This window comes from Peromyscus maniculatus, chromosome 6 (assembly GCF_049852395.1).
Source record: "Peromyscus maniculatus bairdii isolate BWxNUB_F1_BW_parent chromosome 6, HU_Pman_BW_mat_3.1, whole genome shotgun sequence".
Classification (NCBI taxonomy): Eukaryota; Metazoa; Chordata; class Mammalia; order Rodentia; family Cricetidae; genus Peromyscus; species Peromyscus maniculatus.
This window is the reverse complement of record NC_134857.1, coordinates 82,431,383-82,446,529: the sequence shown is the minus strand read 5'-3', so window position 1 is coordinate 82,446,529 and position 15,147 is coordinate 82,431,383. Positions and strand designations below refer to the sequence as shown.

General features: G+C 48.5%; 1 protein-coding gene across 1 annotated transcript in view; it reads right to left on the bottom strand.

The window, feature by feature from the left end:
• Positions 1-2,962: 2,962 nt before the first annotated feature.
• Casq2 (calsequestrin 2) overlaps positions 2,963-15,147 on the bottom strand; it is a 65,398-nt gene continuing 53,213 nt past the window's right edge. Inside the window, exons 9-11 of the mRNA XM_006980774.4 lie at positions 7,130-7,230; positions 5,161-5,235; positions 2,963-4,267 (exon numbers count right to left, since the gene is read on the bottom strand). Coding sequence (XP_006980836.1) covers positions 4,037-4,267; positions 5,161-5,235; positions 7,130-7,230 — 407 coding nt within the window. The 3' untranslated portion in view covers positions 2,963-4,036. The remainder of the gene's footprint in view (positions 4,268-5,160; positions 5,236-7,129; positions 7,231-15,147) is intronic.

Sequence of the window (15,147 nt, the reverse complement as noted above, 5' to 3'; positions counted from 1 at the left end):
TAAGGGTCTCAGAGTTATCACTCAGATTTGAAGTTATCACTAAGGAATTCAGATTATTAAAATATCACATTGATTCTAAAGACTCTTCTTAATCTACCTTGCAAATATTTAGGTCTGCTAGGTGGCTGTGGTCATTCCATCCCCAGATGGCATGACACTTCCATGCTCATTCCCAGGCTGCTGCTCTGTCCCTCACAAAGGAAGGCTGTGTTCCTGAAGGGCTTCACTCTCCTGAGGAAAAAGATCATCCTGCACCACAAACGTCCACACTGAGCCAAGGAGAGTCAATGGTCCTGTTTCTGTGGCTGATGTCTGTGCTAAGCCAATCCAAGCCACAGATACCATGCTGCCAAAAGCTTTTGGGTTAAGATTCACTTTGAATAATCACTAGGTTTATTTTGTGTATTCTTAATAGGGATAATAGCCATTAAAGTTGATTTGTATCGTGCTTATAAAGTTGTCACAAGCTTTATTACTTGCCTACCCAAACTTGGACAGAGTAGAAATAAGTAAACCAGTCTTCCCCCAGGTTGTTATCAGACCTATAGGTGAGGAACACATGCCAATGAAAGTGAAATGAAATGTAGTCTGCACACATACAATAGTGACTCCTCCCAGGGTGATGAACATGAATGTCGGAGAGGTCACAATCTTTTCTAGAAATGATGAGCTCTTTTCAAGTTCTGGGATGGTGTTTAATGAACATACACTGAAAGGGATTCTTTGTTCCTGATTACACACTGAATCATGCTCTTTCTTTTTAATGGAATAGCAGATCTTGTGTTTTTAATTAGGCCACATTTCTAGTATCATTTGAGTTTATTATGAACCCAGAACGGGAAGATAAATGGATTCGAGCAATAAAAGCAGTTATTGGAAATTCATTTGAGTCTGTCTTCAGACATGCTCTGAGGGAAAAAGAATGTGGTGTTTTGATCCTTAATGTAAATCCTTTTAAGTTAAAAAATAGAGTTGTAGCTATGTCCCTTCAAAGAGTGTGTGTAGTTCTGAGAAGTTGCTGGAACCTTCTATGTCCCACTGTATTAAGGAAAATAACTAGACACATCTTCTAATCTGCTGTAAGGATGGGCTGTGATAGCGTATGGAAAGCACACAGCATTGTGCCCTGGCCATGGGACAAAACACTCAGTAAATGTCTGCTCGGAGGGTTCAGACTACTCACTGAACAGCCCTGTCTGGGCAGAAACAGCTGGACTCCCAGGGATCCTCACACAGGAACACCAGAGCACAGTTTCAGCTGCACACAGGTTTCTAGGTCTCTGAGAACACCACACCTTCCTGGGCTGAGAAACAGACCATTTTTCCAATGGACCCCCACTCCTTGTCTACTTGAAAGTTTAGCATCAGAGATTTCTTGGGACAATCACCTCCCCAAGAGTTTGCTTGAGGTATGACTGGTCTTGGGTGGATAGAACACAGCACAGACTGCTTAGTTTTGTGGGGGGAGAAAATTATATTGAGGCCCTGCATTCTAGACTGAATTGGGCACCCCCAAAATCATATTGAAGTGTTGGCTCCTGGTATAACTGCATTTGAAGACAAGGCCCTTTCAGATGACAATCAAAGTCAAATAAAATCACAATGGCAAGACCTTAGCTTGATAGGACAGGCATCCTTCTAGAAGAAAATCAGAACTCTTTACTGTCTGTCTGTCTGTCTGTCTGTCCATCTATCTATCTATCTATCTATCTATCTATCTATCTATCTATCTATCTATCTTCTATCTATATCTATCTGCTATGTGCAAACGAGACAAGAAGCCAGGAAAAGGGCCCTCAGCAGGATGCAACACAGTTGGCAACTTGACATTGGACTAAACGGTGGGAATGCAGACTTTTGTTGCTTAAGCCACCCAGACTGTGGCAGTCTCTTATGATATTCATGTGAATATCTTCAAAGATTGAAAGTTCGGTCCTCGATGCAGCTATATTCGGAGGTGGGGCTTTGAAAGGTAACTGGATCATGAGGGTACTAACCCATCCTGGTCTGTTGAGTTCATAGCCCCATGGACTGTTAGGAGGTGGGAAAGTAGGTCCCTGGAGGGAGGGCGCTAAAGGATAGTTTGGAGTCCTGGCCCCTCCCTCTTTCTCCGGGGTTCCTGGTGCAGCCAGGCAAGCAGTTTCCTCTGCTCTACAATGCTGCCACCACGACATTGCTCCTTAACTCCGGCCCCAGGCAACGGGGACAGCAGATCTTCAACTAAAACCTCTGATGCTGTGAGCTGAAGTGAGTGAAATCCCTTCTTTGAAGTTGTTTCTCTCAAGTGTTTTGTTACGGCAACAGAAGCTACCTAACACGGGGCAGGGCACGTAAAACACCCTGTAAGCTCTACTACCCAGCATGGCCGGCAACGACAGCTTATTTGACTGACCAGTTATTCACATGTTGACTCAATAACTACCGTCTGCATTGTGATAGGCAAAGCAGCAAGTGCTTGGACTACAGAGATAAGGCCGTGTCTTGTCTCCTAAAGACTGTATTTAGTGGGAGGGTGGCTATGCAATGCGTTATCATTTGGATATGTGCTGTGACCGCAGGTGGGCGCCCCGTGTGGTGGGAGCAAATGTGAACAAGGCACTTTCAGTCACCTAGACAATGACATCAATCGTAAAAGCACTCACGGAAGCTGGGACTTCATAAAAAAGGACAAGTTTAGAGGGGAAGGGGATGGGGCTCAGGCTTTGCTGTGTTGAGTTTGAATGCGAGTGGATCGGAGACCAAGGTCAAATCCTAAAGATTGAGGTTAGAGGCCCTTAGTGGAGGCCATTAACACAGGTGGCAGTCGATGGCGTGGGTGATAGTGCCTGGAAACCCGTCCAGAGCTGAGAGACACTGAAATGCTAATCGTGGAAGGGCAGCCAGGAGCAGAGAGGTAGAACTGGAGCCAGGCAAAACCAAACAAACTTGGAAAGACGAGGATAGCCTCGATCTTTTCAAAACATGAGTTTAATGTCTGTCAGTTTATTACTGTTCCGTAAAAGGACTGCCCCAGTTTCAAAAACAAAACCACACAGAGTGTTCTCCATGTTAACAGATTTCAAAAATAAATTAGAACACTTACTTAGCAACTAAAACTACCAAGCACAATATTGCTTTCAGACAATTCAAAAGGCACTTGGGGATTTTTTTTTTCTCAGTGCCTCAGGGCATCATGAACTCTAATTATCGCTGCCCTGGTCAACTGTGGGAGTGCTGATGAATGGGGAGTTAATCGACCATTGGTTAAAGCAATTTTAACTCAGAATGGGACAGCTCGCTAGCAGGGACAGAGAAGGGGCATTCAGTTCCCAGATCACACGAGGCGGCCAGCAAACCCCTTCAGAGACCTAAACTGTCTCCATCAGAAAAATGAAAAACCTTTCATCCTTCAGCCTCTCCCTTCTCTCACTGCTGGTGAATATATGAGGCTTTTGAACTGTTGGGACATTCAGAGAGTTAATTGACCCCCACACAGCATCCTAATATTCTAAAAATGATGGTGATGCCCCTACAGTTCAAGCATTCCTAATAGTCATCCAAAGGCTTGGGTCTAAATTCACTGAGATTCTAGGTTTGGGGACTGAATTGAATAATCATGTGACCTTCTTGGGCTCTTGATTAGAAGTCCACTCCCTGCTTGTGAACTAATAGCAAGCTGTCATTTCTGTCACTATCAGAATCAAAGACAGTAAGTAAACTTGAGTAGAGGTGTCAGGAGATACTATCCCCAGACTCCCAGAATTCCATGACCCTTGATGGTCTAGCAAAGAACAAGAGCTGTTTGTTCCTTGGGGATGCTTAAAAGAAGTCAGCATGGGAATCACCCCCCTCCTGTCCCTGCTGAGTGGGACTGCTGGGTTTGGGAAGGCATTCACTGAAATGTACCACTCCTGCCAAGAACCAACTAGAAAAAGATGCTGGAGAAAGGAAAAGAGCTGACCAGGTGTGGGCACCACTGCTTGCTGCCCCCTTGGGTCATCTGTATGGTAGGGGGTAGTTGTGATGTCGTTCTCATCAGATTCACCCAGGTCTGGAGCTATTCGTCATCATCATCGTCCTCATCATCGCTGTCATCATTATCCTCGTCATCAGAATTATCATCGTCATCGTCGTCGTCATTGTCTCCATCACCATCATCGTCTTCTTCTTCATCGTCATCATCTTCAGTGTTGATCTTTCCAGAAAGCACATCCTCGATCCAGTCTTCCAGCTCCTCGGCTGTGGGCAGGTCGTCATCGTCTGGGATCTCCATCCAGACGCTGTCCGCCTGTAGTGATGGACAGAATGACCCAATGAGTGAAGGGGTGGAGGTTGAGACAGGCCGGGGGTTTTCAAGTAACTGGAGTGGGCCTCCAAGTCTCTCACACCCATCAGGGATATGTACAGATAGACAAATGGAAATGCCAAATGATGAACAAATGCAGAACAGTCTTATGAAGTATTCTGTTTCAATAACAGCAAGATGAATGTCTATTCTACTACTCAAGAGAATACATATGTGCACACACAAAAATTAATGAATTAATTACTCTTCATTCAAATTTTAAAAGTCAAGAAATGTAGAGACTGATAGAACACTTACCACAGGGTGGCAAAGAGACGTTGTTAACGGGCCCCATTCCCAATAGCCCCTGCCTGCACTGGGCTGCAGTGGGCCCTCTCTACGGCTTCTTCTCCTCACTGTTCCCCTTGTTGAATCTGCCCTATTTCTGTCTTGTTTTGTATCAGATGTCTGGACTGAGTCTATACGTCTTCCCACTCGATCAGTTCATCTCAATAGCCCTTCCCAACCTGAGTTTGTCTGTGCTTAAACTTCTGCCATGGGGCTTCCCTTCTGTCATCAGGGTCTTCTGACTGTGTGGGTGGCTGCCAGCATGGGCTTCTGGACATCAACCTCTCCATCTCTCTTAGGCAATGGTAGCTCTAGGCATGAGTTGCTTGTATACGAAGGCCTTGTTATTTGGCTTGGGAAGTGAATACAATCAAGCTCCTAGAGTTTAGGAAAGACCCAAGAGTTCCACTTGGTGCTGTAGACTCCTGAGTGATCTCATAGTTAGGGCTTCATGGTAGCCAACAGGGTGGCTGAGACTGCCTGGCCAGGCCCTGATGGGGATACTCAGGCCCTGATGGGGATACGCAGGCCCTGATAGGGATACTCACGTCTGTTACATTCACCACGCCAATCTGTGGCTTGAACAGGTCAATCTTGAAAGTCTTCTCCCAGTAAGCAACAAGCTGCAGCAACAAAAAGACCAGGTTAGACAATGGGTGGAGGCTCTCCCTGTGGTCCGGATTCACCTGCCAGCCTACCATAGTAACCGGGCTGTGATTGGCTGAATGCCTTTAAAGCAGCTGTGGGCACAGGAAATCCAAGGCTGGCTTCAGCCCTAAAGCACATTAAAAAATGCCACAGCACTGGCTGTGACAACATAGAACATAAATGCTTCCACAGCTCTCAGGGAGACTATCACAAAGATGGCTGAGGGCAATGCCCAAACTATAACTCATTGATAGTTGTGGGTAATGAAAGAGCCATTTCTTTCTACCTCCCTTTAAGTGTTCCATTCTTAAGAGCCTTATCTTGTGCCTCTCTGTCACATGAGATGGCTGGGAAAACATTGATATGCTGTAACTTGGCATAAAATGCAAACACAAGCCAGGTTTCTTCAGCCCAGCGAGGGCTCCATCTGGACAAATCTCTGGCTGGGGCAGGCTAATGGAACTTGTGGAGTCCATGAAGCTAAGGAAACGGAGATATTCAGGGACAGAGGTCTCTTTCTAGTAAATGCATGGACAGACATGGACTTGGGTGTTCGTGGATCTGGAAAATAGAAATGTCGTTGCTTTGCAAGAACCAAGGTAAATGCAGAGCTGGCCAAAAGAATGGCAGGTCATTTAAAAGTTTGCATAATGAAACAGTACAGGCAAACTGGAAATACACCCAGCTGAAAGCAAATCAACAAAGCAACCTTGTGAGCTTAAATGGCCATGGCTTTCTTATGCTTACCTAGAATTATGCCATTGGCCTCAAATCTCATGAAAGTCTCTGCCTTTGGTTCACCCAATCTCCATGTGTATAGGATTTGATGTCAGCTTTCTCTGTCTAGTCATTTTTACCAGTCATAACCGATGCAACTCATAGCCAGAGAATAACCAAAATTCTATAGTTACCAGCAGTTAGCCTTACCAGAAGCAGTCAATAGACCAAGCTTTGACTTCACTATGGATCTCAGTGGGGCTTTTACAACTACTAGGTTTAACAGCCAAGTGCTGCCCTTTCTCAGTGGGATAGGGGTTATAACAGTACCTAGTTTTAGGGTTGTTGAGGGAATGGGCTATGAGCACATCTTCAAACAAATCACATAACTCAGTACCTATGTGTTAGTCTTCAAGGCTCTTGAAGAGACCCAGGTTCCACCTCATGCGGTGTTGGGGATCCTGACTCTTGGTGCAGCATGGGACTTGGCCAATAGAGAATGTTCATTATAGTAAAGGATGTAACTTCCTCCATTATTATTGTTACTGGGCTCATGTGTGACATGCATTCTGTGTAATTTGCTCAAAACTAAGAATTATCAAAGCTTTCTTGCTATTCTTCATTGACAGAGACTAGCACTGGGGTGGTAAAGTTCTTGTGCCTTCCATGTGTGCTGGACCCGATGCTGAGTCTTAAGGAGCTCGAGACAAACAAGCCAGGCACAGTCTCTACCCTCAGACAGGCCATTCCTTTGCTTCATCAAGTTCTTCACTCTGCAAAGTGTTCACTTCTGGCTTCCATTCTCTAATAATTTAGGTTGCCTCTGGAGGCTCAGGGAGAGGTAGGTGGTGACACAGAGGGGCCATATTGTTACTTAAAGAAGGAATGTTCCCATCTCCCCTGGGTGGGCCTCTCCAAGAGTAGTCACCTCTTGGTGTCTCAGAAGTGAGAACACTGGTAAGTTGGGTCACTGCAACGACTACATGAAGCCAAGTTCAATGCTGTGTAAAAAGCATATGCACCTACTCCATATACAGTGGCCTCTGGGTTTCTTCAAGCACCTCCAACTATTTCAGTCTGTCCCTCCTGCTTGAAGACTTTGTGCTAAACTTGAAGGTCACCAGGGATGAGACCTTGGCCTGGGCCACTCACCAGTGGAAAGTCATCTGGGTCAATCCACAAGATGCTCAAGTCAGGGTTGTCAGTGTTGTCCCGGGCAACCTGCTTCAGGATCTCCAGGAACTCATAGCCATCTGGATAGGGTTCAAGAAAGTTGAGTCACCCAGCACATACGCTGCTCCTCACGTGGAGTGCAAGAGCATGGTTTTTCCACCAGGCTTTCTTGGCCATCTGGTACATACCCTCAATTACAGAGGGAGCCTATAATGAGTCAGATGGAGAGCCGCAGACACAAAGGGGCTTATACAGAGAAAGCAAGGGCAATTTTAAGAAAGAAATTGAAAGGTCATAGGGAAGTGGCCCCCTTTCTAAACGAAGGTTCACCTTCATTTCTTCATTAGGAGATGAAAACTGAGTGGCCTTGGTGACGGTCAGTCCCAGAGCAGAGGAAGCTCTCTGCCTGTCCCTGATGATCCTGTGTGTTCCAAGCATGCGCCGTCCCTGGATTCCCTACAACGTCTGCTCTGTAGACCAAACACAACCTGGAATTCCCAACACCGTCAAACTGGGTCGGCATCGCTGTGCTCCATAGCCCATTTCCTAGTTCCCCTTACTCCCTCCCACACAGGCTCTGGTACAGCCAGCACTCGCTGTACTCTGTCAGCAATATTCTCTGCCCCGGAGAGGAGAGATGAATCATAGGAAAAGCAGAGACAAGCCTTCCACACTTGGAGCCTAAGCCCTGCAGCCTACAGCTTTTTTTTTTTTTTCCATAAGCAAAATTTTTGAAAGAACATCCAGTAAGTGATACTGTAAACCCTGAACACACCCCCACACCCGACTAGAGCAGACAAGTGGTCTGATCCTGGCAGGTCCCTGACAAAAAACATTCTGTGAGTGTGTGTGTGTGTGTGTGTGTTTGTATACACGTGAGGAACAAAAGTCGGATGTGCACCTAAGTCCACATGAAGAGTCTCTGGAAGTTCGGGGGATCCAGAAGGGAGCTCGTATTTTGTTAAGCAATTAAATTAAGGAAAATGAAAGAAAAAAAAAAAACCACCAGGGAAGCTCTTAGCAAGCTCCCTAGCACTTACGCAGGAAAGTCCTGCGTGAGCCCCCAACAGCCAAGGCATCTCAGAACCTGAGCAGAGATACGATCAGATCATGGTGGCGAATGTGATGATGACTTGCAGGTGGGAGGAGAGGGCCAGTGCTGACCTGCTTGGAACAAGGACCATGGGGCGACAGAACAACAGACTTCTCAACAGGTGCCAGGGCGCACAGATGACGGTGATCCCACCCAGCTGTGTGTGGGTGCCATGGTAACTGGGTGGGGCTAGCGGACCAGTGGTCAGACCAGCTTCCACCGTTCGGTAGTATACAGCTCAAAATAGAAACTTCAAGTTTAGTTCTAAACAATAGAGTTCCATGCCTCTGATAGCTGAGTGGGGGGCCCGAGAGCCACACCCTCTGTACAAACACAGGGCGCGTTTGCTGTTTGGAGGTCGGAGAAGGGAGAAGTGTGTTCAGTACCTGCTGGGTGTAGGCATACATAACCCGGAAAAGCAAGCCTCACTCCTCCAGCAGCAAATGTCCTGGCCGCTGTTTGGATACATTGTGGCTCCTCTCCTGGGCAAGGGGTCCTGTCTCAGGAGAGGAAACTATGGAAATTCGTGGAGAGTTGTGTGTGGATTTGTGGACCCAAATGCATAGACCAGAAGAGAGAATTCCTCCCAGACAGTGGCAGTTAGGACTGCATATCTTGGAGAAGAAAAGGACAATAATGGAGGTGACATGGCCAGTTCTCTGGAAGATGTGAAAGGGACCTGAACAGGCCTGAAATTCACGAAGAGAGTGAGGTTCAGCCACTCAGATCATGTTCAAGTAGACTTGAGTACATGGGACTGGATCCCCTGAAGGGAGAGCAGAGAATCCCCATGCCAAGGTCGCAGGGGCCCAGCCTGTGACCACCTACAAGCGCTGCCATGTTCTGATGGAAAAGCTCACGGGGTGCTGAGATTTTATAAAAGGAACAGTACATACGAGAGCACGTGAACACTCCTGTATCTTAGAGCAGGTTCAGAGATAGAAAGAAAAAGGTGGAATGATTAAATTTGGCTTCTCCAAAAAAAAAAAAAATGCATTCAAACCTGTGTTAAACAAAGGATTTCATAGGTACAACCTAATTTCCATGTTTAAGAATGTGGAAGGTTTTTTAATTTTTTTATTTTATTTTTATTTATTATTATTATTATTATGTGTGTGTGTGTGTGTGTGTGTGTGTGTGTGAGTGTGAAGAAAATACTCTTCATGCACAGGGAGAGCAAGGAAAACTCAAAAACTATTTATTCCCAGAACAAAATGAATAAAATTGACATTAAAGGCACAAAAGCTGTATCAAGTTCCAAGGACGACCTTGGGACGTCAGCGCTAAGAAACTCTATATGGGCTCCTGTCTGTGGCTGGGGGTTTCCATTCACTTGTGTGTGACACTTACACACATGACTGTTGGGTCCGAGTGACCTTAGTCCCAATCACTTAGACTGTCACTCGAGGCACTCTCCAACACCGTCTTTCCTGGTGAGTAAAATGGGTCGGCGGCAATAGTAGCTACTTCTTTTTAAAATTGCTCTTTCATTTACTTATCTGTCTTTTGTGCCTGTTCGTAAGTGTGGCCTGTGTAGGTGGGTGTCACGTGCGTGCCACACCTTGTGTGTGGAGGCCGGAGGCTAACTTGCTGTAGCAAGTTCTCTGCTTCCATAAGGTGGGTCCCAAGGATTGAACTCGGGTCATTAGGCTTAACGGCCAGTGCCTTTACCCACTGAGCATCTCACCGGTCCCAGCAATGTCTATTTCCCAGGATGGTTGTACATGAAATGAATGTCTCTGAAATACTTAGTGCCAGAACAGGGAGGTTCAATCAGGCATTCCCCTCAGTAATCTGGGAGTCTTATGTCTGAAAGTAAGGGAGCTGAAGACCTCCATTAAGCCCGGCCATTCATATGTCAGTGGGGTCACCTGTCATAGATGCTCACAAAAACCTACCTCACAAAATAGACCGTCAGGAGGTGGTGGGACAGAAGGAACATGTGACCCCGGCTGCTCGTTCTGTGACAGCATCTGTTGGGCTATGAGGACCCTGCCCCAGGGACTGCGTGTGCAAACCAGGTTTAACTGCTTGGAAAGCGTTAGACTGCTTGGACACAAATGACTCGGCTTGCTGGCCTCTACCTTCTTCAGTCCTCAGCCTGGAGCAGGCCTATTTCAATGGCTCCTCTCAACATCTGGGGCTAGACATTTAGCTCAGGGGTTAAGAGCACTGGTTGCTCTTCCAGAGGACCCAGGTTCGATTCCAAGCACCCACGGAGCAGCTTGCAACTGTCTGTAACTCCAGTTCCAGGGAATCCGATGCCCTCTTCTGGCCTCTAGCACACCAGGTACACAGCACGCAGACATGTATGAGGCAAAACACCCGCACACATAAAATTAAAAAGAAAACAGTGGGTGACCGGAACAATGACCACAGTCCCTGTGGGTCTCCCTCTCTGACCAGGAGGCAGGAGCAATAGGGTTTGTTTCACTTTTGTCTTGCATGGTGGTCACATGGTTGGGACGCAGCTGAAGTCAGCCGAGGCAGGAAGGATCAAATGTTTCCTGTATCAGTGGCGTGGCTCAGAGGCCTTAGAGTGTGACAGGGTACTTTTCAGAGGAAAAAACCCATACTCTGGAATAAGGTAGAGAGGAGAAGGCTAGCTAACGACTTTGAGGCTTGAGGTTGTCTCACACAGCCTTTGGGGGGCTAGGCTACCAGAGGAGCATCCAAGCAGGTTCCCAAGGCCAGAGGAGACTCAACGTCCCCAGTAACCAAGCTGGTGAAGACCCCCAGCCTGAATCCCCTCTCTCTCTCCCTTGTGTTTCCAGGCTAGGTCCCTCTGCCCCTCCTAAAGCCTGATCCCGGAGCTGTTGACCCTAACAGCCACAAATCTCCTTTTCAACACTAGCCTCTTCCTTGATGGACTCAGGGTATTGCTCCTCATACACAGAGTCTGCCCCCGGCCACCTCAGCCTTCCTCTGAGGAGCATTTATATTGAGCACTCACTGGGTACTGAGGATGTCTGCATTTCATCTTCCTATCTAGTCTGCATGGAAGATTTTATTACCTTTCTCTTTCTGGAGATCTTGAAGGAGGTGGCTGGCCCCTGTCATCTATGAGTAAGCGGCAGAGTTGGGAGTCGAACTTAGGTCCTCAGTCTGCACATCTGCAGCCATTTATTCTCCGTCCTCCCTCCTCTACACCTGAGTCTCCCAAGCCCGCTGTGAAACTTTGTCCTCAGGGAGGCACAGGCTAGGTGAGGGAGGAGATGCAGTGTGGCCTCGACCCTTGGGATTGTGGGCGGCCTGCCTTTGCCCTTCTGACAGAGTAAGTGGAGCACAGGCCCCTGCCCTGCCTCTGAGCATGCTCCTGAGCCCTGGCCTGCCTGTAGGGTCAACCTAATGATGCTTTAAGTAGACCTGGAGTCTCCAGGATGGCCTAAATAAAGAAGGTGGCTGTGAGAACTGCAGTCGCTTCCCAGCCCTTGGACCGCAGGTCTGGAAGTTCAGGACCTAGGGCTGAGGCATGGATATGGGGCAAAGTCTCCCACGGCAAGCATGTGGCCTCTGGGAATCACATTCTTGCATGAAGAGAAACAGGCCATTATCCCTCCTGCTTCCCTGGCAGAGGCTGGTGGGAACGGCCTGCACCAGGCCCTGGGGGACCAGATCTAGGTCACTCACAGCCATCTAGGGAAAGGCCTCATTTGCAGATGTGATTGTGTCTCAGACCAAGCCACGGCCCAGGAGCAAACAGGCCTATCATGCTGCCCAGGCTGCCCATTCCTTCCAACCTCCTCCTGGTTGCTGGCTATTCTCTGTTGTAGAATATCCTGTTTATGCTGCATTTGTTTAACTCTGTGAAGCTGTGATACTGTGCCTGTCTAAAACTCCTGATGGATTAATAAAGAGCTGAATGGCCAATGGCAAGGCAGGAGAGAGAGTTAGGTGGGGCTAACAGGCAGAAAGAATTAATAGAAGAAGAAATCTGGGAGAGGAGAGATCTAGAAGCCAGAGAAGGAGGACCCAGGGGCTAGCTACCCAACTACATAACCAGCAATGGAGTAAGAAAGAAAGGTATACAGGAATAGAAAAGGAAAAGCCCCAGAGGCAAAAGATAGATGGGATACTTTAAGTTAAGAAAAGCTGGCTAGAAACAAGCCAAGCTAAGGCCGGGCATTCATAAGTAATAATAAGATTTATTTGGGAGCTGGGTGGCGGGCCCCCCAAAAGAGCAAAAACAACCTGCAACAATGGTCAGTCTGTGAGACTGAAGGACGCCCTTCCTGACTCCACACTATGACAGCTGTGGACTGAAGGGTCTCTACCTGGGCTTAGGAAAGCTGTGGTCCTACAGTGGCAGGTGGTCAGCTAGGCAGGCTGGAGGTCAGTGTCACCCAGCTGGGAGGTTGTCTTGAAGGATCTGCTCTTTCCCTTGGGTGTGCTTTTGAGTCCCACATGCTTCAGACCCAGAGCCAAGGCGAGGCACGGAGGCCAATAAAGCAGGTGAGGCCCTGGGGCCCTCACTCAGAAAGCCCCATTGGTCCTCTGTTGTGTGGAATTCTCCAAAAGCAAAATTCTGCTTTGAAGCAGGCCCTCCCTGCCGTTCCTTAGCCAGCGTTCCTTCTCTGCTCTGCTTCCTCTTGCAATTCTTCGGATCCCAGAATTGGTGCGGAAAAAAAAAATCAAATGATGCATTTTCCCAGTTCAGAGACCCGTGGACATAGAGAGAGGGATGGAGTGCTGGGTTTAGTCCCAGTTCTACCTCTTACTATTCATGAGAGCCGGGGGTGATGCTTAACTTCACTGTGCTTATGCTCCCCCCTCCCTATACTGGAGAATGTGGACTGACTGTCCCTATCTACAGAGCTGGTATTTGCCGGGCATATAAGTAACATTCAGCACCCAGCAACCATCAAATAGTGAGGTTGAGATATCAAATGTAAATTATAAAGCTCCAAGAAGCACTCGGTGCTCCTGTTTGAGATAATTGGTCTCTAATTCATTTTTGCAAGAACCCCAGGGCAGGAAAAACCCAGGGGCAGCAGGACTGGAAGCACCCTTCGAGGACCCTGCTGCCTAATCTGTTCAGGGCTTGCAGACAGCAGCCATGCTTGTGTTTCCAGCTTGTTTGTGTGAACATCCCCAATGCCCTGAGAGGGTTTCCATCTAGCGCGCACTCAGGTAGAAGCGCCCCTCAGCAAACCTCTCATCAAACACTGTAAAGAAGACGTCAGCCCAGCGCAGACACATCTGGGAGCAGCAAGGGGAAATCTTCCATTTTTGAACGTGTCGCGCAGCTCTGCTCTTGAGCAGGCAGCCGAAGAGAAGGCGTAGGCAGAGGAGGGGGCCATGCAACAAGCATCTGCCGTGTAGGGAGGGCGTGGGGATGTCCTAATGTCCTTCCCAGCCGGGCTCGGAAGCTCGCAGCAAGGGAAACCCACAGGTCATGCTCTAGGACGCGAGAACGGACATGGGTTTCTGCCAGAGAGACCCTCCTGTTCTCAGCCTTCTGCCGAGGGGGAACGCAAACTCTGGCTGTAAGGAGAGTTCTTGGGGGCCAGGTCACTGAATAGACCAGTGCTGCTAGGTTCACCATCTGTATCAGGAAGGAACGTCAGTGAGCCACAGGAGGATGACTTGTTATTTATGGGAAACTCGGGCTGACAAGTGAGTGGCTCAGCTAAAGTCTCACTTCCTTGGCATGCTCTTTTGAGCTACCAGCCCTGGCCCCTTCCCGGCCACCATACAGAAACACTGAACAATCTTGCAGCCGGCCACCCGCTGGGTCGCTGTTGAGAAGTGCTTTGTAGGGAAGAGCACACCCACGAGGAGCCCTCAGCAAAGACAAACTCACTTTTCTGCCATACCTCTAGCCCTGTGATTTTGTGCACACCACGGAACCGTCTGCCACTGACCTCTTGCGGTCCAAATGTTGGCGGCAGAGGGGTGGGGAAGGGCCGCACAGAAGGAAGGAGGCGCTCTGGACGATCACCTGGCTGTCAGATGCTGTCTGAGAGGCATAGAAGCCTGCCTGCCTTGTGGTTAAGGGGTGTGGGCTGGGAAGCCAGACAGCCCTCACTTCATCCCCCTGCTCCCCAGCCTTGGCACCCTCAATTGTGAAATGAGAATAAAAATTAAACCTTCCCTGCTGGATTGCCGTGACAGTAGCGGTCATCGTCGCCAGCTTCCTTACACTCCTGCTGCATTTGGATGGCATGTGTGCTGGCAGCGGCGCCGACCTTGACTTCGAGACCCTGCTCAGTGCCATCCAATTAGCCTTTAAGATTCACTGTCCTCATCCAACACCAGAACAAGAAATAGCAATCAGCACACACAGATCAGAGTGGCCTCAAGATTAATGTGGCTATCTCCTCACAGCTCAACGCAGAAGAGCTCTAAGAAGCGTCTGCTGTCCGGGAACCACCACCTTCCTCTTTCAGAAAGTGGGTGCAGTCCGCTTAGGCAGTCAACTTTCAGATGACCTATTAGTAAGGCCAAAGGAATCTGAATAACTGTCGGCAGGCAGGAATGCACCCTCCAGGACCGCAACCCAGCCTCCGGGGTGGGGGGAGGGGGCAGGTTGCACATCACTGCCCAGCAGGTAAGTGTTGACTGACCACAAAGTCAAGGCGAGGGACTTTCATCAGAACCCCCCCCCCCCCCCCGCCCCGTTCGTTCGGTAAGAGCCCTGAGTGCGAGGGCACCCCGGGGTCGCTGAAAGACCATGTTCCTGACCTCCCCTCCCAGCATTACTCCGCTCCTCCGCAGGGACAAGCCCCAGCTTGGGATTTGGAGACAAGACCGAGCTTCAGGGCCCGGGGGTATTTGTCCAGGGAGGAGGTGGAAGTCGTTTCAGAAGCTTGATTCATTACAGCAGCAATCTCTGTCAAACAGGTTTCTGCAGTTCAGGGAGCCCTCTTTGTTCTATTGTTCCCGACAGCCAGACAGGCCTCCC